This window comes from Chelonia mydas, chromosome 4, assembly GCF_015237465.2.
Source record: "Chelonia mydas isolate rCheMyd1 chromosome 4, rCheMyd1.pri.v2, whole genome shotgun sequence".
Taxonomy (NCBI): Eukaryota; Metazoa; Chordata; order Testudines; family Cheloniidae; genus Chelonia; species Chelonia mydas.
The window spans coordinates 141,913,644-141,938,951 of NC_057852.1; the positions used below are offsets into that span (position 1 = coordinate 141,913,644).

Genomic DNA, 25,308 nt, shown 5'->3' on the forward strand with positions numbered 1-25,308 from the left:
GCACTTCTCGAAGGGCCAGTCTACACTAGAAGCGCTATGTCAGCACAACTGCACCGCTGCAGCGTGTCTGGTGAAGATGCTCTGTGCTGACGGGAGAGAGCTCCTCCTCTGTGAGAAGCCTAGTTACGTGGGCGGGAGAAGCTCTCCCACCAACGTAGCACTGTCCTAAGGGCCAGTGTAACTTACATCACTCGGGGGGTGGCTTATTCACATGTCAGTTCTACCGAAGTAAGTGGTGGTGTAGACCTGGCCTAAGTCTGCACTGTATGACAAGCACCCATTGGGCGAAAGGCTAGTTCATCAGCAGCCCTGCTATTCAGAATGGCAAACTATCAGGTGGTCATGGCCAGCTGTAACTTTACAAAAGATAACAGATTGACGGCTTTTATTGAACAGCTGCCACAAGGACACAGGGAGCAATTCCAGGCCATCATCTCCGAGGGTCAGTTGGTGGCCAGAACTGTGTTTCGAGCATCCCTAGATGCTGCGGACACTCTACACGGCAATGGCACCAGATTGTTGGGAAGTACTGAATACTGTGGAGAATCTTCCTTGGATGGTCGTAAACTGTTCTGGGAGCCCACGGGTGAGTCCGTGCATGCACTAAAGGACTCTAGGCCTACTCTGCAATCCCTGGGCATGTACACACACCTACAAATAGGAGAAGGTTTAGTAGGTCACAGACTGCCCAGAGATCACATCCTGCTTGTTTTCCAGGTTCCACAGATCCACCGAACTCTCCCGGGACAACTCAGAGATCTCACAGAAACAGGGCTGCCCGACCACCCTCCAGGACCCCCCCAGTCCTTTTCAAAGCAACAGTTTTGATGGGTTCGTCGAGGGTTTGAGTCCTCCCAGATCTCTGGTTTTATGGCTATGACCTTTGGCCCATCTTCCCCCTTTAGAGATTGTCTTCCCTATTTCCAACATGCTTGGAGGTGGATCACCACAGACCAGTGGGTCATAGAGGCCAGAATATGAGGCTGTGAGATCCATTTTACATCGCTCCTTCCCTCCCAGCCCCCTTCCCCATCCGTCTTCAGAGACCCTCTCACGGGCTTTTACTGAGACAAAAAGTGAAATCTCTCTCATGAGGAGCACTAGCCCTAGTCCTGCCTCCTCACAAGAGCAAAGGATTTTACTCCCAAGTATTTCCTTGTGCCAAAGAGGGATGGAGGGCGGAGACCAATCTAAGACTTCGAGACAAGTTGCTGAGATTTTGGACGTTCAGGTGACTCTGGCAGCTATAATTCCTTCACTGGAGGAGGGGGATTGGTTTTCAGCTGTTGACATGCAAGATTCCTATTTCCATATAGCAATACACCCATCGCACAGGAAATAGCTTCACTTGACCGTAGGCCAGGATCATTTCCAATACCCAGTGATTCCCTGCGGCCTTTTCTCAGCCCAGGGTGTTCTCAGAGGGGCTGGCAGGAGTGGCTGCTTACCTCCGACAAGAAGCAATCGTAGTCTCCGCAGATTTCAGTGGCTGCCTACTCCAGGGCCATTCCTGCGAAGCAGTGCTACCTGCCACCCACCAGCCCTCGCTCTGTTCCAGGGGTTGGGTCTGCAGCTGAATGTCAAATAGTCCCATTAACTTTGATATGGCAGATAGTTTACAGGGGCGTATTTGGACTCGTTGACAGCCGGGGCCTACCTTCCCTTAGACAGATCTGTAATCTTGTCAGGTCTGGGATGGGCAATTCCAGGCTGCCTTTGGACCACAATAAGGAATGGTCGTCAGCTTCTGGGGCACGTGGCAGCTTGCACCATTGCACCTTTGCCTCTGCTGCTTCCAGGGTTGGCTCAGAACGACCTGTTCTCCAGTCAGAGGCACCCTGGACAGACAGTCAACGGCTCCTGCACAAGTGGAGGTCTCCCTTGGCTGGTGGAAGGATCAGCCCAGTGTCTGTGCAGGGATCCCCCTCCATCACCCAGCCCTGCAAGTGACTTTAACACCAGACACATCGCTGTGGGCTGGGGACCCACCTCAGTGCCCTCTGACTCTGGGCCGATGGACAGCTCAGGAAACTAGACTGCACATGGATCTGTTGGAGCTCAGGGCTGTCCAGAGTGCTGCCCCTGTCAGGGCCATGACAGACAATGCATCATGTGTTCTGTATCAATAAGCAGCAAGACCCCCTCCCTGTGCGCTGAAGCTATGGAACTGGTGCCTCGCTCATCAGAGCCAAATCTCAGCAGTCTACTTCCCAGGTATTGGGAGCACCACAGCACTACAAATGGGAGCTTGACACCCAAGTTCTCCACAGCGTATTCCAACCAGTCCTCTGTTCCATTTGTCTATGAAGGCGGCTTTCTTAGTGGCCATCACTAAGGGTCGGGGAGACTGGTGATTTGGTAGCAGATTCTGTCTTGATGCTGTTCTTCAAGGACAAAGTGTCTTCACGTCACACGCTAAGTTCTTACCTAAGCTTCTGTCAAGGTTCCATCCTGACCAATCTATTGGTCCACCAGGGTTTTTCTGAAGCCACATGGTGCTCTGCAGGAAGCCTGTATTCATACCCTGGAGGTTAGAAGGGCGTTGGCTTTCTACTGAGATAGGACCAAGCGAGTCTCCTAGGCTGTCCGTCTCCTTTGGGGTAGATTGAAGGGCTCCTGGCTCTCTGCTCAGACTATCGAGATGGCTGTCCGGGTGTATTAGCACTTGTGAGGATGCTGCAGGTATCACCCCCAAAGGGCACTGCTAGCACATTCACCCGGATCACAGGCAACAGCTCCAGCACTGCTGCAGAACATGCCAGTATCGGAGCTCTGTAGGGCTGCTCCGTGGGCTTCAGTATGTTACGTCCTGATCCGTGCCACCAGCACTCGGTTCTGCTGGGCTGTCTTCAGTTCTGCACTCCAAAGCTCCCTCCTCCCCTTGGGATATTGCTCGGGAGGCCCCGAAGTGGCATGCTGTGCAGATTGAGAAAGGGGGCTAAGCAATCCCCGGACAGAGGGAGGGAGCCCACTGAGGAGGAACCAGCTGTGCTGGGTGAATGAAGACAGGGAATTGGAAGCAGGGGGGCTGGGAGAAGGGAGGGGTGTTTGGAACCTGCAGTTACTGTCTGGGGAGGGGGGAGTCGGGAGGCTGGTGAACCCAGAGGGGGAGGAAGCCAGGTAGGAAAGGCTCAGGGAAAGTGGCAGCAAGGCCTGGGCAGGAACACACCTTGGCTGCTGATTTGAGAGTCCCTGAGCCGAACCTGGAGCAGAGGGGCCCGGGTTCCCCTGCCAGCTGCAGAGAGAGTGGCTCCTGGGCAGTGAATGGGCACACTGCTTGGGACTGTGGGGAGACCCCCCTGGAAGGGGAACTGTGAGTGAGCTGGCCGAGGGCTAAGTCCCAAAGAGGCAGGGCAGCTGCTGGAGTGAGAGAGGGGCTGCAGAGCAGGAGAGCAGTGGAGACCGGCAGACCTGCAGGAAGGGGCATTAGCCTCGTAGAGCTAGTTCCCAGAGCGGCCAGCAGGAGACGCTCTCCGGCGGGTGGCAGAGCACGTCATCACACCCCCTATAGGGATGCTGCTGGAAGAAGAGGAGGTTACTCACATTTTCTTGGAGATGTGGCCCTGTGGGCACGCCAGTCCCCCTCTGTGCCCTCTGCTTCGGGCTGTCCCCAGGGGCATTTAGGCAGGGAAGGAACTGAGAGCGGTTCTCCCGCGCATCCCTGTGCAGCCTCCAGGTCTGGCACGAGGAGGCCGAGGGGGAAGGCATGGGCCCAATGGACACTGAGCTGGGAATTGCCACCCACGGGCTCGGGGGTGCCTGCGCCCTGATGTGAAGCCCCTGCCGGGATAGGCTTATCAGAGAGCTGCAGTCACTGCATGAGGTGAGGAACCTCTTCTGCATGGCCAGCTCCTCCAGGTGGGGGTGGGGGGGATCCTGCTGCTGCATACGTGGCTCCTCAGGGTTGAGGGGACGGGGACCCTGCTGCTGCACACGCAGCTTCTCGGGGCGACAGGGACCCTGTGGCTGCTTGGGGTTCTGGGAATGGGGGAAGCCCTCTGGGTGCTGGGGGGACAGAGTCAGGGTACCAGACCCAGAGCCCTGGGTGGGGGAGGCGGGGTATTGGACCCAGAGCCCTGGGGGAGTCAGGGAGAGCCCATCTCCTGCTGCTGCATGCCATGTGGGGGGGGGGGGGGCAATGGGTCTGTGGCGACGCGGGGTCTGTGTACCTCTCCACAGTGGTCAGATGAGCCGAACACGGCCCCCATGCAGGGCTCCCATAGCCAGAGCCTGCACACCCAGCGCCAGCTGAAGGAGGCTCTCTACAACCAGATCATCCACTACTTCGACCAGGGCAAGGTGAGCGCAGGGGGGTGCGACCCAGGGAGACTCCCCCTCTGTACCCCTCTTCCTATGGCCTGTACCCCTTCTGTGCAGCCCATACCCCCTTCTCCATGGGCCCATACCCCCTCTCCCCATGGCCCATACCTCTCTCCCCATGGCCTGTACCCCCATCCCTGCAGCCCCTCCCCACGGCCCCCTACCCCCTCTTCCTGCGGCCCATACCCCTCTCCAGCACTGGCCCCAGGAGCTCTGATAGTTTCACCAGTTCCCCTCGTCCCCTGGGGGTCTGGGCACTGCCCCCCTCCAGGTGGGGCCTCCCAGAACATGGGCAGCCACTCAGGTGAGCTGGGTCCCAGCTCAGCCCTGGTGCAGGAGTGCCCCCTGCAGGTTGCTGGTGAGACTGCAGCAGCTGCCAGCCCATGGCTCTAGTGGGCCCAGTCCAGCCGCAGCCCTGCCCGGGGGACGAGCCGCACCGCGAGTTCACTCCAGGCCTGTCTAGGCCCAACTGCCCCTACTGCGGCCATGCAGCTGCCCTCCGCTGCCAAAGCCCGATCCCTGTGGCAGGGGTGCCCAGCATCCCATGCCACACTCTCCCCCACAGCCTGGGCCTGGCCTCTTCAGATGGGCTCATCACAGCCTCTCCCACGGCCGGTCCCACAGCACAGCTGGTGGCCCCCTTGGCCTGGCAGAGCGGGGGCAGAACCTGCCCAGGCATTGACCCCTGTGCCCCAGCAGCGGATCAGGGGGTGCTGGAGGCAATGCCCAGAGCAGAGCTGTGTAAGAAACACTCCCACCCCCCTCCCAGCCCCGTGGGTAGCCCCTGACTCTGTCCCCTGTCTCCCAGCAGATGTGGGAGGAGGCGATTCACATCTGCAAGGAGCTGGCCGAGCAGTACGAGAGTGAGGTCTTTGAGTACGAAATGCTGAGTGACATCCTGGTGAGTCCCCAGGGGGCGCTGCGCCTCGGAACTGAGTGTGCAAGGTGGGCTGCAGGCAGGGACGCTGTCAGCTCGCAGGGACTGGGAGCCCAGGGCTGGGAAGCAGGGGGCTGCAGGTCGGGAGTGAGGGGCACCCACAGAGCTTGGGGGAGCCCATGGCTGGGCTAGCAGGGGGCTGCCGGCTGGGATTGAGGGGCAGCAGCAGGACTGGGATAGGAGGGGACAGTTCTGGGGAGTTGGCAGAGCCGGTCTCCAATCTGGCTCCTCTTGGGTAGTGGCTTTGGGGTGAAACACAGTCTAAGGGGGGTCGGGCCCCATCCTGTGTCTTGTAGCAGCGGGAGGCAAAGTTCTATGAGAACATCTTGAAGGTGCTGCGGCCCAGCCCAGACTACTTCGCCGTGGGCTACTACGGGCAGGGCTTCCCCACGTTCCTGCGGGTAAGAGACCCCTGCCTCTCCTGGGGCCCATCACAGCCAACCACCCAGTCAGGCCAGCATCCCACCCTCTGCCAGCCCACAGCTGAGCACTGGCATGTGCTCCTGGGCCCCAGATGCCGGGTCGGTGTCGGCCCCTTTGACAGCCTTGGGCGAGGGCCCCCTGCTGATGGCCGAGCCCCAGACCCCGCCCTGCTCTTCTCCCCCTGCTGCCCCAGGGACCCTCCTCTGGAAAGTCCCCCACAGCCTGAGACCCCGCGGCCTGGGGACCCTGCCATGACTTCCCTGAGAGAGACTCCAATAGGGTCTGACAGCGGGGAAAGGCTGGGATAGTGGGGGAGGGGCCAAGGGGCAATGGCAGAGCAGGGTGTGGGGAGGAGGGTGAGGTAGTGGGGGAGGAGCCAGGCCGGGCCCCCGACTCCCTGCCAGCACCAGCTGATTCCTCCCCCACCTGCAATGGGCCAGGTTGGCCCCCCATCCCCCACCAGCACCAGCTGGTACCCCCCACCCACGCTATGCCAGGCCATTGCAGCAGGGCTGAGCCAGGCAGGCACGGCCCTCGTGGGACAGGAGGACAGGGACACTGACCTTTCCCCCCACCCCCCAGAACAAGGTTTTCATTTACCGAGGCAAGGAGTATGAGCGCCGGGAGGACTTTGAGATGCGGCTGTTGACCCCCTTCCCCTACGCTGAGAAGCTGCAGACCACGTCCCCACCGGAGCAGGACGTCACCGACTCGCCGGGCCAGTGTATCCTCCCCGTACCCAGGGAGGGGACTGGGGCTGTCCCAGTTCTGCGGCCAAGGCCCAGCTGTCTGGTGTCCCAGTGTAACGCACCCACCTCCTGGGTGTGGGATTCTGTCCCGTCTAGTGGCCCCAAAACCACTTAGAGAGAGAGAAACTGTGGCTGCTAGAGCCTTAGCCAAGAGCCAGGTGGCTCTTAGCTCATGCGGTCAGAGGCTCATGCACTAAGCTCCAGAGGTCCCTGGTTCGATCCTGCTTGCCGACGACCGGGGTCTGTTGGTGTTACACGGGCACTGGAGCCTGGCAGAGTGTGTCCCCCGCCCCAAGCGCACCCCGCGTAGGCCCTTCCCTCCCGCGAGCGCACCCCGCGTAGGCCAGAGTGTGCCCCACCGCGGGGCTTCCATTGTGCAGGAGTCCCAGCATGGGGCTTGCTGGGTGTGTTGGGCGCAGGGGTCCTATGGGCCTCCCCAGCAGGGCTCAGCCTGGGACAGATCCGTGCTCTGGCTGCTCCTTCACTCGGCCAAGATATCCAGTGCTTCACCGTGCAGCCCGTGGAGGAGGCCAGGGACCGATTCAGGGGCAGGAATGTCCCCGAGCAGATCGTCAAGTGAGTGCCCTGGGCCCAGAACCCCCAAGGAGGGCGTGCCAGTGCCCCCCCAGTACAGCCTTTGTGCCAGGAAGGATGCTTGGGGGCGTGGGTCCCCAGGCATGGGGAGGTAGTTCCCCAGGAGGGGGATGGGAGGGGTTTTCCCCGGGCATGGGGGGCAATTCCCAGGTGGGCCAGGATGGGTGCTTGGGGCGGTGGGGAAGTTGATGCAGGTCCTGGGACAGGGTGCGCTACATGGAGAGAGTGCCCCCGCCCCTCCCCATGCTGACCCCGCCTTCCCCCTGCAGTTTCTATAAAGCCAACAACATCCAGCAGTTCAGCTACTCGCGGCCCTTCAGAAAAGGCCCGAAGGACCCTGACAACGAGTTTGCGGTGAGCCCATTCCTGGGGGAGCCCCATGCTGAGGGGGCATTGGTGGGGTGCCAGTGTGCCGGGGGGGAGTGAGCAATGAGGGAATATGGGGGGCTGGGGCAGCATCAGTGGGAGCCCTGTGCTCTGGGGGGGCGAGGGAGCATTGAGGGGAGGGGCCCTGTGCTCTGGGGGGCAGGGGAGCGGTGGGGGCCCTGTGCTCTGGGAAGGTGAGAGAGCGTCGAGGGGAGTCCTGTGCTCTGGGGGGTCCGGGGGAGCGTTGAGGGGAACCCTGTGCTCTGGGGGGCCGGGGGTTTCCCAGGTGGGAGGAGCTGTTCAGCTTCCGTCAGCCCAGGCCCATGTGATGACTGAGCTCTGACACTCCCCCCCGCAGACCATGTGGATCGAGAGAACGACCTTCGTGACAGCCTATCCGCTGCCTGGCATCCTGCGCTGGTTTATGGTCACAGCGACCACCAGGGTGAGGCCCTGGCAAGGGAGGAGCTGAGGGAGGAGGGAAGCGGGGGTGTGCTGAGCCAAGCCCCGGGCGGGGGGTGCCCTCCTCCGATGTTTAGTCCCCCCCACCCCGGCTTTTATTCTCGGCTGGGATCTCTGCTCAGCTCCGGGCTGAGAGGCAGGAGACCCGGGAGTCACTGGAGCTGGCATTGTCTCTCCGACCCCCTGGTGCTCTGGCTCAGTTTCAGCCAGTTCCTTACTCTTGGTCTATCCTGAGAGCAAACTTAACCCCCCACCCCACGCTGGGGAGCCATGCAAGGTCTGGGGGAAACTGAGGCCCACATTCCCTCTTTGTCACACCTGGTTAAAGCTGGATTCAGTGTTCTCTGGCCAGTCCCGTCTGGCTGCCTGGTGAACTCCAGCGCTAGTGCGGGGAGAGGTGGCCCCTGCCCTGCTTGCGTAGGGCCTAGGGGAAGAAAGCCTGGCTTGCCCAGAAGTCCCCAGCCACAGGGTGTGGATGCAGCACAGCCAGGACTTGGCCTCCTCATCCCTCCTCTCACTGAGTCTGGAGACGCCCTGCGTGTTGGGAGTGTCAACTGGAGACATGACCCTCGGAGCAGCTTGGACACAGGCAGGCGAGGTTTGCAGTAGGGTCCCTGTGGGGGATCACAGCCTGCCCAGTGTGGCCTGTTCTCAGGCGGGATTGTGGCAAGCCGGGGGGCCCCCCAGACCTCTGCAGCCACTAAACATCCCCCCTCCCCTGGCCCAGACCATCATCAGCCCTCTGGAAAATGCCATTGAGACCATGAAGAAAACCAATGAGAAAATCCTGACCGAAATCAACCGGCACCACAGCGAGCCCAGCCTGCCTGTCAACCCGCTCTCCATGCTGCTCAACGGCATCGTGGACCCGGCCGTCATGGGTGGCTTCGCCAAGTATGAGACGGTGAGAGCTGGGAGGCTCGGGGCGGGGCAGAGAGCAGGCCTGCTGCTCTGCAGGGCTGACCCCAAACAAGGGGGCCTCACCACCTGCCTCCACTGAGCTGGAGTCATGCAGTGAGCACTGTAAAACATCACAGAGGAGTTATCGTCTATGGGGAGCCCAGGGCTGGGGCTGCAGGTTGGGAGTGAGGAGCATCAGCAGGTGAGACAGGGCTGGGGCGGCAGGTGGGGATTTAGGAACATCAGCCGAGCTGGGGGAGCCCAAGGCTGGGGTACCAGGGGGTTGCAGGTTGGGAGTGAGGAGCATCAGCAGGTGAGACAGGGCTAGGGCGGTAGGTGGGGATTTGCGTAGGGCCTAGGGGAAGAAAGCCTGAGCCCCCTCCTGAACCCATAATCCCTCGTTTCTGGCCCCACCCCAGAGCACGCACCCCCAGCCGAAGTCCTCACTGCCTCCCACACCCCAACCCCCTGCCCCAGGCTGGAGCCCTCTCCTGTGCTCCAAACCCCTCAGCCCCACCCCACAGTCCAGAGCCTGCACCCCTTCCCACACCCCAACCCCTGCCCCAGCCGGGTGAAAGTGAGTGAGGGTGGGAGAGAGCAAGCGATGGAGGGAGGGGGGATGGAGTGGGTGGGGCAGAGCAACGGTGTTCGGTTTTGTGCAATTAGAAAGTTTGCAACCCTAAGCAGAGGAGGGAGCCCATGGCTCACATAGCTGGGGCCTGCAAGTCAGGAGTGAGGGACATCAGCAGAGTTGGTGGGGAACCCATTGCTGGGGTAGCAGGGGCTGCGTGTTGGGAGTGAGGGGCACCAGCAGAGCTGGGGGGCAGGGAGCAGAGGAGGGAGCCCACGGCTCATAGAATCATAGAATATCAGGGTTGGAAGGGACCTCAGGAGGTCATCTAGTCCAACCCCCTGCTCAAAGCAGGACCAATCCCCAACTAAATCATCCCAGCCAGGGCTCTGTCAAGCTGGGCCTTAAAAAGGATGGTGTGACGAAGTGGGACTGTTCTTAATGGTTCCTCTGAATAGTGTGGGGGTGCCTCAGTTTCCCCTAGGCAGTTCTTAAGTATCTAGGTGATGGGATATGGGTGTATGATCATTGCAGAGCCCTAGAGGGCAGGTGTGTGCAGGAGTCTGGACACAGAGAATAGCTGACTCCCTGTTTCCTGGCCACTGATGGCCTGGCCCTCCCCCCTGCAGATGGTAACCCATTCCAGTGCTTCACCACCCTCCTAGTGAAATAGTTTTTCCTAATGTCCAACTGTCACGGAGTCCCCGGGCGATGCTCTGGAACTGCTCCCCATGAAGCCAGTCAGGACTCTGGGGAAGTCTCCTTTCTGGGAGCAGCCTGTCTGCAGGACACACAGCTCACACAGCTTCCACCTTCCTGGGCCTGACCTCGGAGCATTCAGCATCCTCTGCCCCTCCCTGCGCTTCCCCCAGCGAGTCCACCCAGACGGGGTCCTGGGGAAGCCAGAGGGTCCTGCCCCCCAACTCCGCAGTCAGACGTGACTCTCAGCCAGCCAGTAAAACAGAAGGTTTATTAGACAACAGGAACATGGTCTAAAACAGAGCTTGTAGGTGCAGAGAACAGGACCCCTCAGCTGGGTCCATTTTGGGGGGCAGTGAACCAGACAACCACGTCTGCCCTTCACTCCATGTCTCCAGCCAGCCCCAAACTGAAACTCTCTCCAGCCCCTCCTCCTCTGGGCTTTGTCCCTTTCCCGGGCCAGGAGGTCACCGGATTCCTTTGTTCTCCAACCCTTTAGCTCTCACCTTGCAGGGGGGAAGGGCCCAGGCCATCAGTGGCCAGGAAACAGGGAGTCGGCCATCCTCTGTGTCCAGACCCCTGCACACACATGCCCTCTAGGGCTCTGCAATGATCATACACCCTTACCCCACCCCCTAGATTCTTAAGAACTGCCTAGGGGACACTGAGGCACCCCCACACTATTCAGAGGAAACATTAAGAACAGTCCTGCTTTGTCACATCTCTCCCCCCTTCGAGACCGAACTGAGCGGGGTCACTTTAGCCAGTGACCTGGGGAAGTTTGAACCCACCAACGTTCCCATGGATGCCCCAGCATCTCTCCCGTTCCTTGGTGGGAGTTACACCAGGACCTTCCAGTTTCACGCCCTCCCTTAGGTCGGGGGTGGTCGATAGCACTCGCATGCCACATGTGGGAAGGTTTATGCAGCCCGTGCCCTTTTGCCATCCCAAAACCCCCGGGGGGTCAAACTGGGATCGGGTCTTCTCCCAGCGCTCCAGTCTGAAGGCCTGCAATTCGGGCTTTCTTGGTTAAGGGCCCCCATCTTGACCTGGGTCACATACTGTTCACTTACAGAACCAGCATGGAGACATCCCTTTCTCAACAACCTTGTCTCCCCAACAAGCTGACCAAACACAGCCACTTGGTTAGAGGACTGTTTAACTTTCTTAACAGCTTTCACTTCATCTGAGACCTTCTCAAAGCTATCCACACTGGGTCTTTCAACAGGAAAGTCAGTGGATCCATTCACAACAGAAAATTTCTTGCTGTTAGGAACTGAAACTTTCTTGATTAAATCACTTTCACACCCTTCAGTTGCAGTAAACTGCTTGCAAAGACTCCATGAGGATTCCTTTCCCTAGGGCTTTTCTATGCAACAATTCACCCTTCACAGAAATTCTGCTCTTACCCTCTTTCCCTAGGGCTTGCTCTAGAGGAACACTTTCCTGAGCAACAACAGGCTCTTTCTGGGTCTCCCTTACATCCAGAATTACCTCTGGCCCACCGGCGGATTCCTACACAATCCCTTTCAGGCAACTGACAGACTTCCTAGATAAAGGGCTAGAAGCATTCTCCTTCGCTTTGCCACACACAAGTTCAGGATCTTTTCCTTCTTGCGCAGGTTTCCACACCCTCATAGGTAACACAATCACACACCTTCATGCTGCTCCTTGTGCCCTGGCTAGGATCTCACCCTGATTAGACAGAGTTGCTGCACCCTTTCCCAACAACACACTAGCAACAGGCAAAATACAAGCACCAGAATTGTCTGGGCTCTGGGATTTTACATAGACACTAACTGGATGCGACCTAGTTACAGGGCCATTCTCCCGAGCAGACACAAACTTAGGACCCTTCCCTTCCTGGGCTCTAGCTGAATCCAGAACCAACTCTGAGACAACGGCACGACCCTCAACCATCACAGGCTGAAAGGCCCCTTCTGTCTGCTCCACAGACACAGAAGAGCCGGACACACTTTCTCCTTTACCAGACACCCAGCTTGGGATCTCATTCCCCTTGTCCCAGCACACAAGGCTGGTCACAGACAACTGCTTGGAGATCAGGTAGTTCCCTCCATAGGCAAGTCAATACCTGTGACAGACACAGGCACGTTTCCTTCACTGTCACAATTCTCCACCCAGCTAACAGGTAAGGTCCAGGGACACTCATCTTCCACTCTCCTCGCCTTCCCACCCTGCTGACTAGACACAGCCATCAGCTCACAAGGCTGCCTAGGCTCATCCAGACTTTCCTTACCAAGCACCTTGCCACTCCCCACAGATCCCCTGCCCTGCCTGTGTCTCCCCCCCTCAGCTGGGGTCTCAGCTCCCACTGTGCTCAGCGCGGCCCTTGCTGTCCCAGTGGGGGTAGGCAGTGAGCTTGCTGCTTTCCTCACTGCATCAGAGCCAGCATGAGCCCCTCTCCACCGATTGGTTCCCTGGGTTCAAATTCAAACCCTTGGCAGTTACAGGAGCAAGGCCTGGATCCTGTCCCAAAGAGACACAGTCACCCCACAATAGGGTCTCGCAGCTTCGGTCCTCGAGCACCCCAACGGCCAGCCAGCTCGACCCCTCCTGGGTCTGCACAGGGATCTGGGCCATAGGCAGGGCGAGGGGCTTCGTCCCTGGGACCCTCACCTAGCTCACACAGCCCCTCAGCATCTGAGGCTGCACCACCCAGGGCCTGACAACAGTTCTCTCTGTCCCAGGGTCTCCCCACCCCAGGAATGTCTCCCCATTGACCATCACCTTCCGCTCCCACTGGGGGTCCGAAGGGCCTGACCACAGGAAACTCCACACAGACATATAGGTTGGGGTCAGGAGTGGGAGCCTGTCCACCTCCCCACCCATCTGGCTGACGGAGTCTATGGCCTTGGGACCCAGCAAGGGAGCTAGACACCGGGGCTTTTCCGCAGGGTCCCCCTGGTTCAAATCTCCAGCCTGCTCAAAGGCAGTGAGGTGGGCATCCACATCCCCCCCTCCTTAACCAGGGGCAGCAATTTAGTCTCGAGGTTCCCTGCGGAACTGGCCCCCCGGGGTCTATCCCCACTCACCCCTGGGGGGTCCCCTAGGCCTCTCCGCTCCACCATCGCCAGTTCATGCTGCTGCTGCTTCTGCAGCTCTTTCTAGGGCTCTCGCTGTCTCTCACAGTCCTCTTGCTCTCTCGGACTCAGCTCCAATCCCGTCCGTCTCCAATCCCCCGATGGGGAACCCAATCGTGAAGATCCCCGTCTGGTCGGGGACAGAAGGCTTGGCGATGCCTGGCTACCACTCCAGCTGCTCCCAGATCCTGCTATAGCTCCATTTGGGGTCAGGAATCTGTTCCTTAGGGCGGTCATCCTCCTCCAGCTGCTCGATTAACTCTGCTTTGGTGAACTTTCCAATGCTCAACCCTCTCTTTCTGCACAGGGTTACAATGTCCTTCTTAAGGAGACGGTGACAGGCCGTCACTCCGCTCTTCCCAAGTTGTTGTGGACTCACAGGCCTGTGTGCTCTCAGCTCCCCATGGTTTCCAGGGAGAACCCCTAGTGTGCCAGCCCTTCTCGAGGTCACCACCTCTTTGCCAGAGTCGAGCTGCAGACTCCTCCGCCCCGGGACCGCTCGCTGCAATCCCCAGGGGAACCCTGTTACTGCAAAAGTCCTTCTCTCTCCCAGGGCCAAGCCGCAGGCTCCTCCGCCCCTGAGACTGCTCCCCGCAGTCCCCGGGGGACCCCATTACTGCACAGTCCTTCTCGCTGGTCACACACTCCCAGGGGTTAACCACCCCCCCGAAACCACTCCTCTCTGAGCCTTCAGCACGCCTGGTCCTCATCAATCCCCCTTCGTTTTACTGCTCCCCGGTCACTTACTGCAGGAAGCGCCATCCACGGGGTGCAGTACATCCCACCTCTGCCACCAGTTGTCACGGAGTCCCCGGGTGATGCTCTGGAACTGCTCCCTACGAAGCCAGTCAGGACTCCGGGGAAGTCTCCTTTCTGTGAGCAGCCTGTCTTCAGGACACACAGCTCACACAACTTCCACCTTCCTGGGTCTGACCTCGGAGCATTCAGCATCCTCTGCCCCTCCATGCGCTTCCCACAGCGAGTCTGCCCAGGCAGGGTCCTGGGGAAGCCAGAGGGTCCTGCCCCCCAACTTTGCAGTCAAACGTGACTCTCAGCCAGCCAGTAAAACAGAGGTTTATTAGACGACAGGAACATGGTCTAACACAGAGCTTGTAGGTGCAGAGAACAGGACCCCTCAGCTGGGTCCATTTTGGGGGGCAGTGAGCCAGACAACGCCATCTTCACTTCACTCCATGTCCCCAGTCAGCCCCAAACTGAAACTCCCTCCCGCCCCCCCTCCTCTGGGCTTTGTCCCTTTCCCGGGCCAGGAGGTCACCGGATTCCTTTGTTCTCCAACCCTTTAGTTCTCACCTTGCAGGGGGGAAGGGCCCAGGCCATCACTTGCCAGGAAACAGGGTGTTGGCCATTCTCTGTGTCCAGACCCCTGCACACACCTGCTCTCTAGGGCTCTGCAACGATCATACACCCTTATCCCACCCCCTAGATACTTAAGAACTGCCTAGGGGAAACTGAGGCACCCCCACAATATTCAGAGGAAACATTAAGAACAGTCCCGCTTTGTCACACCAACCTAGACCTCCCCCACTGCAACTTGAGACCATTACTCCTTGTTCTGTCATCTGCCACCACTGAGAACAGCCGAGCTTCATCCTCTTTGGAACCCCCTTCAAGTAGTTGAAGGCTGCTATTAAATCCCCCCTCACTTTTCTCTTCTGCAGACTAAATAATCCCAGTTCCCTCATCCTCTCCTCGTAAGTCGTGTGCCCCAGCCCCCAATCATTTTCGTTGTCCTCCACTGGACTCTCTCCAATTTGTCCACATCCTTTCTGTAGTGGGGGGCCCAAAACTGGACACAGTACTGCAGATGTGGCCTCACCAGTGCCAAATAGAGGAGAATAATCACGTCCCTCGATCTGCTGGCGATGCTCCGACTAATGCAGCCCAATGTGCCATTGGCCTTCTTGGCAACAAGGGCACACTGTTGACTCATATCCAGTTTGTCGTCCGCTGTAACCCCGAGGTCCTTTTCTGCAGAACTGCTGCCGAGCCACTCGGTCCCTAGTCTGAAGCAGTGCATGGGATTCTTCCGTCCTAAGTGCAGGACTCTGCACTTGTCCTTGTTGAACCTCATCAGATTTCTTTTGGCCCAATCCTCCAATTTGTCTAGGTCACTCTGGACCCTATCCCTACCCTCCAGTGTATCTACCTCTCCCTCAAGCTTAGTGTCATCCAGAAACTTGCTGAGGGTGCAATTGATCCCATCAGCCAGATCATTAATGAAGATGTTGAACAAAACCGGCCCCAGGACCGACCCTTGGGATACTCCGCTTGATACCGGCTGCCAACTAGACATCGAGCCGTTGATCACTACCCCTTGAGCCCGACGATCTAGCCAGCTTTCGATCCACCTTGTAGTCAATTCATTCAGTCTATACTTTTTATGGATAGATGGGGACTGTGGGTCGGGAGTGAGGGCACCAGCAGAGCTTGGTGGTTAGGGCTGGAGTAGCAGGGGCTGCAGGTCGGGAGTGAGGGGCACCGGCAGAGAGCAGAAGAGGGATCCCAGGGCTCACACAGCCAGAGGTGTGGGTCGGGAGTGAGACGTTGTGTCTGTTCCATGCTCAGCTCCACCCTGCCGGGGGCTGAGGCCATGTGCTGAGCCAGGCCGGGGTAGGAGCTGAGGCGGGTTTGCTGTTGCAGGCATTTTTCCAGGAGGCCTACCTGACGGAGCACCCCGAGGACCGGGCCAGTATTGAGAAGCTGCAGGATCTGATCGCCTGGCAGGTAGCTCCCCTCGTGGTGCAGGGCTCCCCAGCGTCCCAGGGCTTCCTGCGAGTGTTTCTGTCCCAGCCTCCTGCAGCCAGGAGCCCACTCAGCAGCTGCTCCAGGGAGAACATTGGAGGATCCTTAGAGTTCCCCAGATGGGGGATCTTCTCCTGAGCCCTTTGCCCTGGGCATGCTGCAGCCCATTCTGGCACCGGGCACTGATCCCCTCAGCCCCGCCACCCCGAGTGGGTGCTGCCCTGCTCCCATTGCCTCCCAGCCCTCCATCTAGGGACCCTTGTCCCTGTAGCGCAGAAGTGGGCAAACTACGGCCTGTGGGCCACATTCGGCCCACGGGACCGTCCTGCCCGGCCCCTGAGCTCCCAGCCAGGGAGGCTACCCTGCCCCTCCCCACTGTCTCTCCTCCCCCGCAGCTCAGTGCGCTGCGCCGCCAGCACTCTGGGCCGACGCTTCTGCCGGGCAGCGTGGCTGCCAGCTCTTGCTGCTCTGAGTAGCATGGGGGGGTGGGTGGGAAATAAGGGTCAGAGGGTCCCAGGGGGGCAGTAAGGGGGCAGGGGAGTTGGATGGGGCAGAGGTTCTGGGGGGATAGTCAGGGATAGGGAGCAGGGGCGGTTGGATGGGGCAGAGGTTCGGGGGGGTGGTCAGGGGATGGGGAACAGGGGGTTGGGTAGGCGTGGGAGTCCCGGGGAGCCTGTCTGGGGGCAGGGGTGTGGATCGGGGTTGGGGCAGTCAGGGGACAGGAGCAGTGGGGTTGGATAGGGGTGGGGTCCCGGGTGTGGTTAGGGGACAAGGAGCAGGGGGGGTTGGATAGGTCGGGGTTCTGAGGGGGGCAGTCACGGGGCGGGAAGTGGGAGAGGGCCGGATAGGGGCGGGGCCAGGCTGTTTGGGGGGGCACAGACTTCCCTACCCAGCCCTCCATACTGTTTCGCACCCTCGATGTGGCCCTCGGGCCAAAAGTTTGCGCCCCCCCCCCCAAGCGCTGTCGCTGCTGGGTTGTGTGAGCCAAGGCCCTTGACGTCCTGCGGGCACTGGCACGGGGCCTGTGTCCCGGCAGATTCCGCTCTTGGCAGAGGGGATCCGGATCCACGGCAGGAAGGTGACCGAGGACCTCAGGCCCTTCCACGAGCGCATGGAGCAGTGCTTCGTGCAGCTGCGAGCCAAGGTGGAGAGCCAGTATGGCCTGCGGGAGCTGGTGAGTGCCGGGTGGGCATGGGGTGGGCGAGGGCGGGGGGCAGGCGGGGGGGGGTCAGCGGGGCTGCCCATTAGGGTGGGGGTGCTAAGGAGGTGGACGTTGCTGAGAAGCCGAATGGTTTCTCTGTGTCCCAGGGAGGGGGACAGGGCCTGCCAGGGAATGGGGTGGTGCTGGCACCCCAGGGCTGGAGCAGGGCTGATGAGCCAAAGGCAAACATAAAAGGCAGCCAGCGAGTGGCTGAGCCCAGAAGGCCCGTCCAGGAGCTGGGAGCCGTTTCATGCAGCAGCTGAGCTGCCAGCAAAGCCCCCTTCCCGCACCCAAAATCAGCCAGGTTGTGACTTGCTGTTAACTGGCGCTGGGTGGGCTGGGTGCCCGCAAGCCCATGAGCCGGAGTCCTGCACCAAGGAAGGTGCCAGCAGCCAAACAATAAAACGCCTGGATCTCACTCCAAGAGGGGCTCGGCAGCCGCAGAGCGAGATCTTTCGGCATCTCTGTACCTGGCCGTCTCCCAGCAGCTGCCCTTTGAATGCCCTTGGCAAACCCTCTCACAGGAGGCTGGTGAGGGACCAGTCGCTGTGGGGTGAGGGCGAAGCTCTGCCCTGGAGCAGAAGGCTCAGAACAGAGCAGGGATTGATGGTCCGTTTCGTCAGAGCGAAGGGTCAGCAGGCCCCAGGGCAGACTGGGGTTTTTCAGATATTTATTAACAAGCTGGAAAAGGGACGTGTGAATCTGCGATGGCACAAAGGTATTGAGAGGAGCTGAGCCCAGAGGAGCCCGTGAGGAATTTGAGGGACTGACCCCGGGAAGCACACTGGCAGGCCCAATTTAACAGTATCCACTCAGCAAACGGACCCAGCATCGCTGGGCAGCTCAGTGTGACCTCGACACAATGGGCAGCTGATGCCAGAAAAGCAAACGAGTTGCCGAGCTGCTGGACAGGAAGGGGAATAATGCAGGGAACAGTCTAATGCTGCCCTATAGACAGGGGGCATGGTCCCTGGCCCCCGGCTCCCACAGGACAGCACAGAGCAGATGGCTCACAGATGGCCGGCGAGGGCAATCAGACCCTGGAGAAGGTCTCCTCTGAGGGATTGCCCAGGCTGCGGGGTTGTTCCCTTCGAGAGCAGACAGATGCGTGGGGATGGCTGAGGCTAGGGATGGAGAAGGGGCAGCAGAGCCCCGTGTTCCCTGTCTCCCAGCGCATGGATGTGGGAGGCAGTCCGTGCAACTCAGCAGGAAAATTGGAAAAAGTAACCAGTGTTTCATATGGCTCGTGGTTAGCCTGTGGAATTCATGGCCACAAGCTGTTGCTGAGGCCCAGAACTCAGCAGGGTTCAGCGTGGGACCAGCCCCTTTGAACGAGACCATCCACAGCTGGCACAGTAAATACTGAGTAACCCGAGTGTGGCAGGGCTAGAACCGCGGGCATGAGCCCGGCCTCCGGCTGGGGGGTCGGGAGGGGCAGGTTAACCTGCTCTCCCTGTGGCAGGGCTGCTGCTGGCCAGTCTCCAGGACGGGCCTCTGGGCCAGTCCAGGCCGGCGCCTTCTCATGCTCCTCGGGGAGCCGGCGGCAGGGCGGGGTGGTGATTGCTCTTTGCCCGCTGCTCCTAGTGACCTGTCTGTGCTGCCCACCTGGGGCCAGGGTCCCTGGGGCTCCCTTCTTCCTCCGCTCCTGCCTCTGGGCAAGCGGCCCCGTCCCACTCCCTGCGCCCTGCTCAGCCTCCCCTGGCGCAGGCCTCGGTGAGCGCTGAGCCAGCCCCAGCCCCCCCGTGAAGCCCCCACCCCCCCTCTGGGCGCTCTCTGTGGCCCCAGCGCTCCAGTGCCCCTGCTGCCTGGGGGTGGGGTGGGGTGGGGGGCGGAGCTGCCCCATGGGGGAGAGGGCTACAGACCTGGCTGGAGCTGGGGAGAGAAGCTCAGCCCTGGCCCCCCGGCTCCCTGTGCTCGCAGCCCTTCCTGGAGGAGAGGCGCGGAGGCCGCCCCCACTCCAAGGTGTGGGGCCCGGAGACAGAACAGCCCAGCCGCCAGCATCGAGACAGTGAGTCCTGGAGCCAGGGAGCAGCCCTGCTCTGCCCTCCCTCTACAGCCACTGGCTGCCCCCCTGCCCCCCCCCCCCCGGGACTGCCGTCCCCCACAGCCTGACCCTGCCTCGCTGCCCATCCCCCCCAGCCACTGCCATCCCCTCCCCTCCCCCCCCCCCCAGACTCTGCCTGGTCTCCCCCCAGCCGCTGCCCTCCTCTCCTCATAGCCCCACGCTGCCTCGCCCCACCCCCACCAATGCCTTGCTGCCCCAGCCCCAGCTGCCTCGCTGCCCTCTCCTCCCCGGTCCTTCCCTCCCTTCCCCGCTCAGCCTCCCCTTTCCACTCTACACTGCCAACCTGTCCCCCATGGCTGCCCCCACCCTGCTCTCACAGGCTCCCCTGGGTGTCTGCAGCACGAGCCCCCTCCCTCCAGGAAGTCGGTGCTCTCTGCTCCTGAGCATCCCCCGAGGCCGAGGAGCGGAAAGAAGCGAGCGCCGGGAGAATCGGGGCAGCACCTTCTTTGGGTACCGGCGGCAGAGCAGCGCCAGTCCACCTTGGAGCCCCCGGAGCCCAAGGTAACGCTGCCCCCAGCGTGAGCCGTGTCCCCTTTGTGTGCACCGCCCCAGCCCGTGCCCCCTGCCGGGCCTGCGCCCTCGCACACTGTGAGCTGCGGTGCCCCGCTGCCCTGGTCAGGGGCCAGAGCACGCGGGGCTGGGATATGCCTAGGTGAGGCCTGCCTAGGTGAGAGCAGCCTGTGTGGCCTGGCCTGCCACACAGAGCCCTGGGGTCTATTCCCAGCTCAGCTGCTGGGTGAGGCCCAGCCCCTCCGTGCCTCAGTTTCCCATCTGTGAGAGGGGGAAAGAGCTAGAGGATTCATGTTATTTCCCTACTCAGCTTGTGCGGCAACCCCTGTGCCCAATGCCGTGTCCTGCTCCCCCCCGGCTGGCCCCAGCTCGGCCTGCTGGCCCTTTAGCTACCTGGGAGCGGCGTGGTGGCTGCTGACCCAGGACCTGGAGCCCAGGGCTGGGGACCTGAGCTGCTGCCCCTTGGTCCCCCAGGAGGAGAAGTGGAGACTCTCCCGGAACATGACTGGAGAGCTGCCTGGCTGGAGCCGAGGGGAACAGCCACCGCCGGAGAGAGAGCCAGCACTGCCCCCGCAGCGCGGCAGGTACAGGCATCCCTGCAGTGTGGCAGGTGTGGTGCCCCCTCCCCTCCCCGCACAGCAGATACAGACACCCCCTTCCCCTCCCCCCAGCGCGGCAGGTACAGACACCCCCCTCCCCTCCCCCAGCACGGCAGGTACAGACACCCCCTCCCCTCCCCCCAGCGCGGCAGGTACAGACACTCCCTCCCCTCCCCCAGCGCGGCAGGTACAGGACACCCCCCTTATCCCCTCCCCCAGCGCGGCAGGTACAGACACCCCCCTCCCCTCCCCCAGCGCGGCAGGTACAGAGACACCCCCTTCCCCTCCCCAGCGCGGCAGGTACAGACACCCCCCTTCCCCACCCCCCAGCGCGGCAGGTACAGACACTCCCTCCCCTCCCCCAGCGCGGCAGGTACAGACACCCCCTTCCCCTCCCCCCAGCGCGGCAGGTACAGACACCCCCTTCCCCTCCCCCCAGCGCGGCAGGTACAGACACCCCTTCCCTCCCCCAGCGCGGCAGGTACAGACACCCCCCTCCCCTCCCCAGCGCGGCAGGTACAGACACCCCCCTCCCCTCCCCCCAGCCGCGGCAGGTACAGACACCCCCCTTCCCTCCCCCAGCGGCGGCAGGTACAGACACCCCCTTCCCCTCCCCCAGCGCGGCAGGTACAGACACCCCCCTCCCCTCCCCCCAGCGCGGCAGGTACAGACACCCCCCTCCCCTCCCCCCAGCGCGGCAGGTACAGACACCCCCTTCCCCTCCCCCAGCGCGGCAGGTACAGACACCCCCCTCCCCTCCCCCCAGCCGGCAGGTACAGACAAGCCCCCTTCCCCTCCCCAGCGCGGCAGGTACAGACAACCCCCCTCCCCTCCCCCCAGCGCGGCAGGTACAGACACCCCCCTCCCCCCCCCCCAGCGCGGCAGGTACAGACACCCCCGTCCCCTCCCCCAGCGCGGCAGGTACATACAACCAGGGCTGGGATTGAGGGGGCTGCGGTGTCGGGGCTGAGAGGCACCAGGGGAGCTCGGGTGGGGGGGTGTCCGGGCCACGCCCGTCTGTTGAGCCAGTAGACAGCAGCTCGGTGATTGTCTGGGTTGGTCCCGGTCCCAGTGGGGGCGGATTTGCCCCAGATATGCAAATCGGATTCTTGTTGATGCCAGAAGTTGCTGGGCCGCCCCCTCCCTGGCAGCCTGAGAGCCACTATTGTCTGGGTGAAGGTCCCTGTCGTCCAGGCTTTGAGCAGGGCCTTGTGAAGGCGTTCTCTGTCCGAGCATGCCGTGAGAGGGGGGCTGCAGACTAACCATGGAGAGTCTCTGGGGGGACCCCTCTGTGTAGCCCCAGCCCACGCGTCATGCCCTGGTGAGCCGCTCCTCCACTGTGCGACCCTGGTCATCAGCACCGAGGCCTACGTCTGCGGGGCTGGTCACCTCTGTGCACCGGGCTCGCCGGGGCCCTGCCTGTGCAACGTCTGTTCAGGGGCACTGGGGCAGCTGTCCCACGAGCGCTCGCTCTGCTGGGGCCCAGGCACCGCTGCGGCTTGTGGGAGCAGTGCCCTGGCTCGGTGCCACGTGGTGCCCTGCACCGCTGCGGCTTGTGGGAGCAGTGCCCTGGCTCGGCGCCACATGGTGCCCGGCACCGCTCTGTAGCTGGGGCTCCTGGCACCGCTGCAGTTTGTCAGAGCAGTGCCCTGGCTCGGCGCCATGTGGTGCCCGCCGCCACTCTGTAGCTGGGGCTCCTGGCACCGCTGCGGCTTGTGGGAGCAGTGCCCTGGCTCGGCGCCATCTGATGCCCAGCCCCGCTCTGTAGCTGGGGCTCCTGGCACCGCTGCGGCTTGTCAGAGCAGTGCCCTGGCTCGGCGCCACGTGGTGCCCGGAGCTGCTCTGTAGCGGGGGCTCCTGGCAGGGCTGCCTGCTGGGGAACAGCTGGCCTGCGACCTCCCGCCAGCTGCAGCTCCAGCACTGAGGGAGCGGCTGGGGCCCACAAGGACACAGGCCGGTCACTCGCCATACAGTGCCTGGGGCTCTTGGGCGTGCCCTGGCCACGTGGAGCCCTCGCCCCACCCTCCCCTGCCCCCCTTTAACTCTGGGATTTGGCCGGGGCAAAGGGCCTGAGGGGCTATTTTATGCCTTCAGGCTGGGGGGAAGGGGAGGACAGGCCGGGCATGGGCGCCGCCCCAGTGCCCTGTGCTGCTCTCCTACCTGTGGGGCCAACACGAACCAAGGACAGGATCCGTGCGGCCAGACAGTCCGGAACCCAGAGGCCGTACGGGGAGCGGCTGGTCCCTGCCCGGCTCGGCTCTCGTGGGGGGCTGCTGACTCCTTCACGGCCCCTATGTGCCCAGCCATGGAGCTGGCACCACAAGGGCATGGGGGTAGCGCCGGCTTTGCCTCCAGCTGCGCATGGCCAGGAAGGGCTCAGCGCTGTGTCCTCCTCTCTGTGTGCAGGGACGGCAGGGTCCCCCCGTGGCTTCGCAGGGCAGGTGAAGAGCGCCAGCAAGGCCCCCCCGCTGCCCCGCAAAATCAGCTCCAGCGTGTACGAGACCTTCATGGAGCAGAGCACCGGGCCCAACAGTGGGAAGGTACTGGGCAGGGCCTGGGCTGTAGGATCTCCCCAGAGCCATGTTGGAGGGGCAGGGCCCAGCCCCCCAGAGCCACCTGGGGTGCAGGGCCCAGCCCCCCAGAGCCACTCACTAACACTTGTTCCTTTTTGTTTTAGCAGCTGACAGTGGATGGAAGTAAAGGACTGAAATCACCGCCCCCACCGCCCCCCAAATCCAAGCGCATGACCCAGACCTGAGCTGCCCCACTGGCCATGACCAGCCCCCTCCTGTCCCGCTCAGGAGGATGACTTTGCTGATGAAGGCAGTTGCTGGCTGCTTGGTCTGGCTGCCACCGCTCTGTACCCTCCATAGCTCTTGTCCTGCTCCCCGGCACGCGCTGGCTGAGCCCTGGTCCAGGCTCATTCATCTTCCCTATGGCAGCCTGAGCATACCACACACACACACCCCCGCCCCAGTTCCTGTGTGCTTGGAGCTGCAGAAGCCCCAGATTGCTCAGCTTGCCTCTCACAGGAGGCACCAAGCCTAGGGCAGGCCTGGGGCCCATCTGCTCCCTCTGAGGGAAGGTGTAGGAAACATTGCAACCAGCAAATCTGCCCATGACAGGCTGCCCCAGGAGTTAGAGGGCAGCTGCAGCCCTGAAGCAGGGCTCTGGCTCCCTTCCCAGACTCTCCTTTTCCCATGAACTATTTGTGTTCTGGTTAGTCTCGTTCTCTGTGTAAAGGCCCAGCCCCATAGCCATCCTGGGGCAGTGAGTGCCACAGGTGAATGCCATGCTGCCTGGGGAAAATATTTCCTTTGAATTGCCCCTATTTAGTTCTACGGCCTGTCCGTTTGCTGTGCGGCTGGGAGAACGGGGGCTCTGCTCCCCCAGTTGCAGCCCCGTTAATGTTCGATAGACTCTTAGTGCCCTCATTCGGCAAGAACAATCCCCAGCGGGTCAGCCCCTTGTTACAGGACAGTTTGAACAGGTCCTGAGCCCTGGGGTGGGGCTGGAGGTGGACGGCCCCTGAGCACCTGTATGCCCCCCGCCCCCGGCTGGTCACAGAGCAGCGCTGGAATAGGCTCTGTATCAGCCACCAGCTGCTCCCGGCTGTTGCGATCGCCACTCGAGCTGCGGTGCAGTCAGCTGCCTGCATCACCACTGGGGCCCTTCCGCAGCAATCACAGCTCAGGTCATCTAAGGCCATTTCCCATCACCTGGGCCCAGCAGGCCCCCCTGACTGCAGGGTGCCCCCCCCGCACTGGACTCAACGCTGAGGCCTAGGCCCCAGGCCTGGCATTTGGTGTGAGCATCCACGGCTGTTCAGCACCGCGGGGGCCGGCTGCTGACCCCAGCCCCAGAGTGGGGCAGCAGCAGGAGCCGGGCTGCTGCGTGCTGCACTCGGGACCCCCACCAGGCTGCAGCATGACGAGACAGCCAGACAGCCCTGTGTGTCCCCACCATGGGCGCCGCACCAGCCTAGCCGCCCTCGGGGCGGGGGCAGCCCCAGGATTTGTGATCTGCCCACGTTCCTCACAGCAGCTCCTCACCCACCGCAAGCTAGCCAGGCCCCGCTGCTTTCCCAGCGCGTCCCCTCCGCACTGCTGGGTTTCGTGTTCTTGGGGCCATGGGATGCCTGCCAATAAAGAGACTAAAGCCTCCAGCCCACGCCTCTGCACGTCCATGCCCAGCTCCTGCCCTCAGGCGAGCGGCGGGGGAGAGTGAAGGCAAATTCCTAAGAACAAAACAGACTAAAATGCGGGGGGGAGGGGGGGGGGGTTGCAAATTTTTTGGCCTGAGGGCCACATCAGGGTGCAAAACAGTATGGAGGGGCAGGTAGGGAAGGCTGTGCCTCCCCAGACAGCCTGGCCCTGCCCCCTCTCACTTCCCACCTCTGACTGCCCCCTCAGAACCCCCCCCAATCCTTATCCCTTGATTGCCATGTCCTGGGAATTCACCCCCTAGCCAACCGCTCCTGCTCCCTGTCTCCTGACCACCGTCCCCACTCCGAACCTCCACCCCATCCAACCGCCCCCTGCCTACCCCCCAGGACCTCCTGCCCCTTATCCAACCCCTCCCTCCCCTCACCCCCTTACCATGCCGCTCAGAGTGGCAGGACAGGCAGCAACAGGAGAGTCCCGTGGGCCGGATGTGGCCCATGGGCCACAGTTTGCCCACCTCTGGACTAAAAGGCCGTGGGGGAAAGGGTGCACTGGAGGGGAAGGGGTGATTGGAGGGGTGTGCTGTGGAGGGCAAGGCAGGCAGAGGGGGGTGGGGTACCCTGGAGGTAGGGGCTTGGGGGTGGGGGGCCCAAGCCCAGCAGCCCGGGGAACGATGCCTGGCTCAGAAAGGCACGGCGTCCCTGAGGCCAGCTGGGCAGGGGCACAAGATTCGCTGTCATGCCCCCAAAGCGCAAGTGGCCAGGGACCACCCCAGGAGCTCGGGCCAGCTGGAGTCCAGACTTCCTGGGGTAGCCATAGGGCACCGGGGGGGATCTGCTCCCACACCCAGGCCCAGCAATTCCCTCTACAGCCCTTGCAGCCTCC

At 61.8% G+C, this 25,308-nt stretch overlaps 1 protein-coding gene across 1 annotated transcript in view; it reads left to right on the forward strand.

Moving 5' to 3' along the window:
* LOC102937744 (dedicator of cytokinesis protein 2) overlaps positions 1-24,425 on the forward strand; it is a 326,706-nt gene extending 302,281 nt beyond the window's left edge. Inside the window, 17 exon segments of the mRNA XM_043545086.1 lie at positions 4,180-4,299; positions 5,132-5,221; positions 5,554-5,658; positions 6,263-6,404; positions 6,924-7,005; positions 7,293-7,377; positions 7,748-7,834; positions 8,579-8,755; positions 15,784-15,867; positions 16,922-17,059; positions 19,007-19,094; positions 19,471-19,562; positions 19,564-19,609; positions 19,612-19,652; positions 20,136-20,271; positions 22,667-22,800; positions 22,938-24,425. Coding sequence (XP_043401021.1) covers positions 4,180-4,299; positions 5,132-5,221; positions 5,554-5,658; positions 6,263-6,404; positions 6,924-7,005; positions 7,293-7,377; positions 7,748-7,834; positions 8,579-8,755; positions 15,784-15,867; positions 16,922-17,059; positions 19,007-19,094; positions 19,471-19,562; positions 19,564-19,609; positions 19,612-19,652; positions 20,136-20,271; positions 22,667-22,800; positions 22,938-23,018 — 1,728 coding nt within the window. The 3' untranslated portion in view covers positions 23,019-24,425.
* Positions 24,426-25,308: the final 883 nt, after the last annotated feature.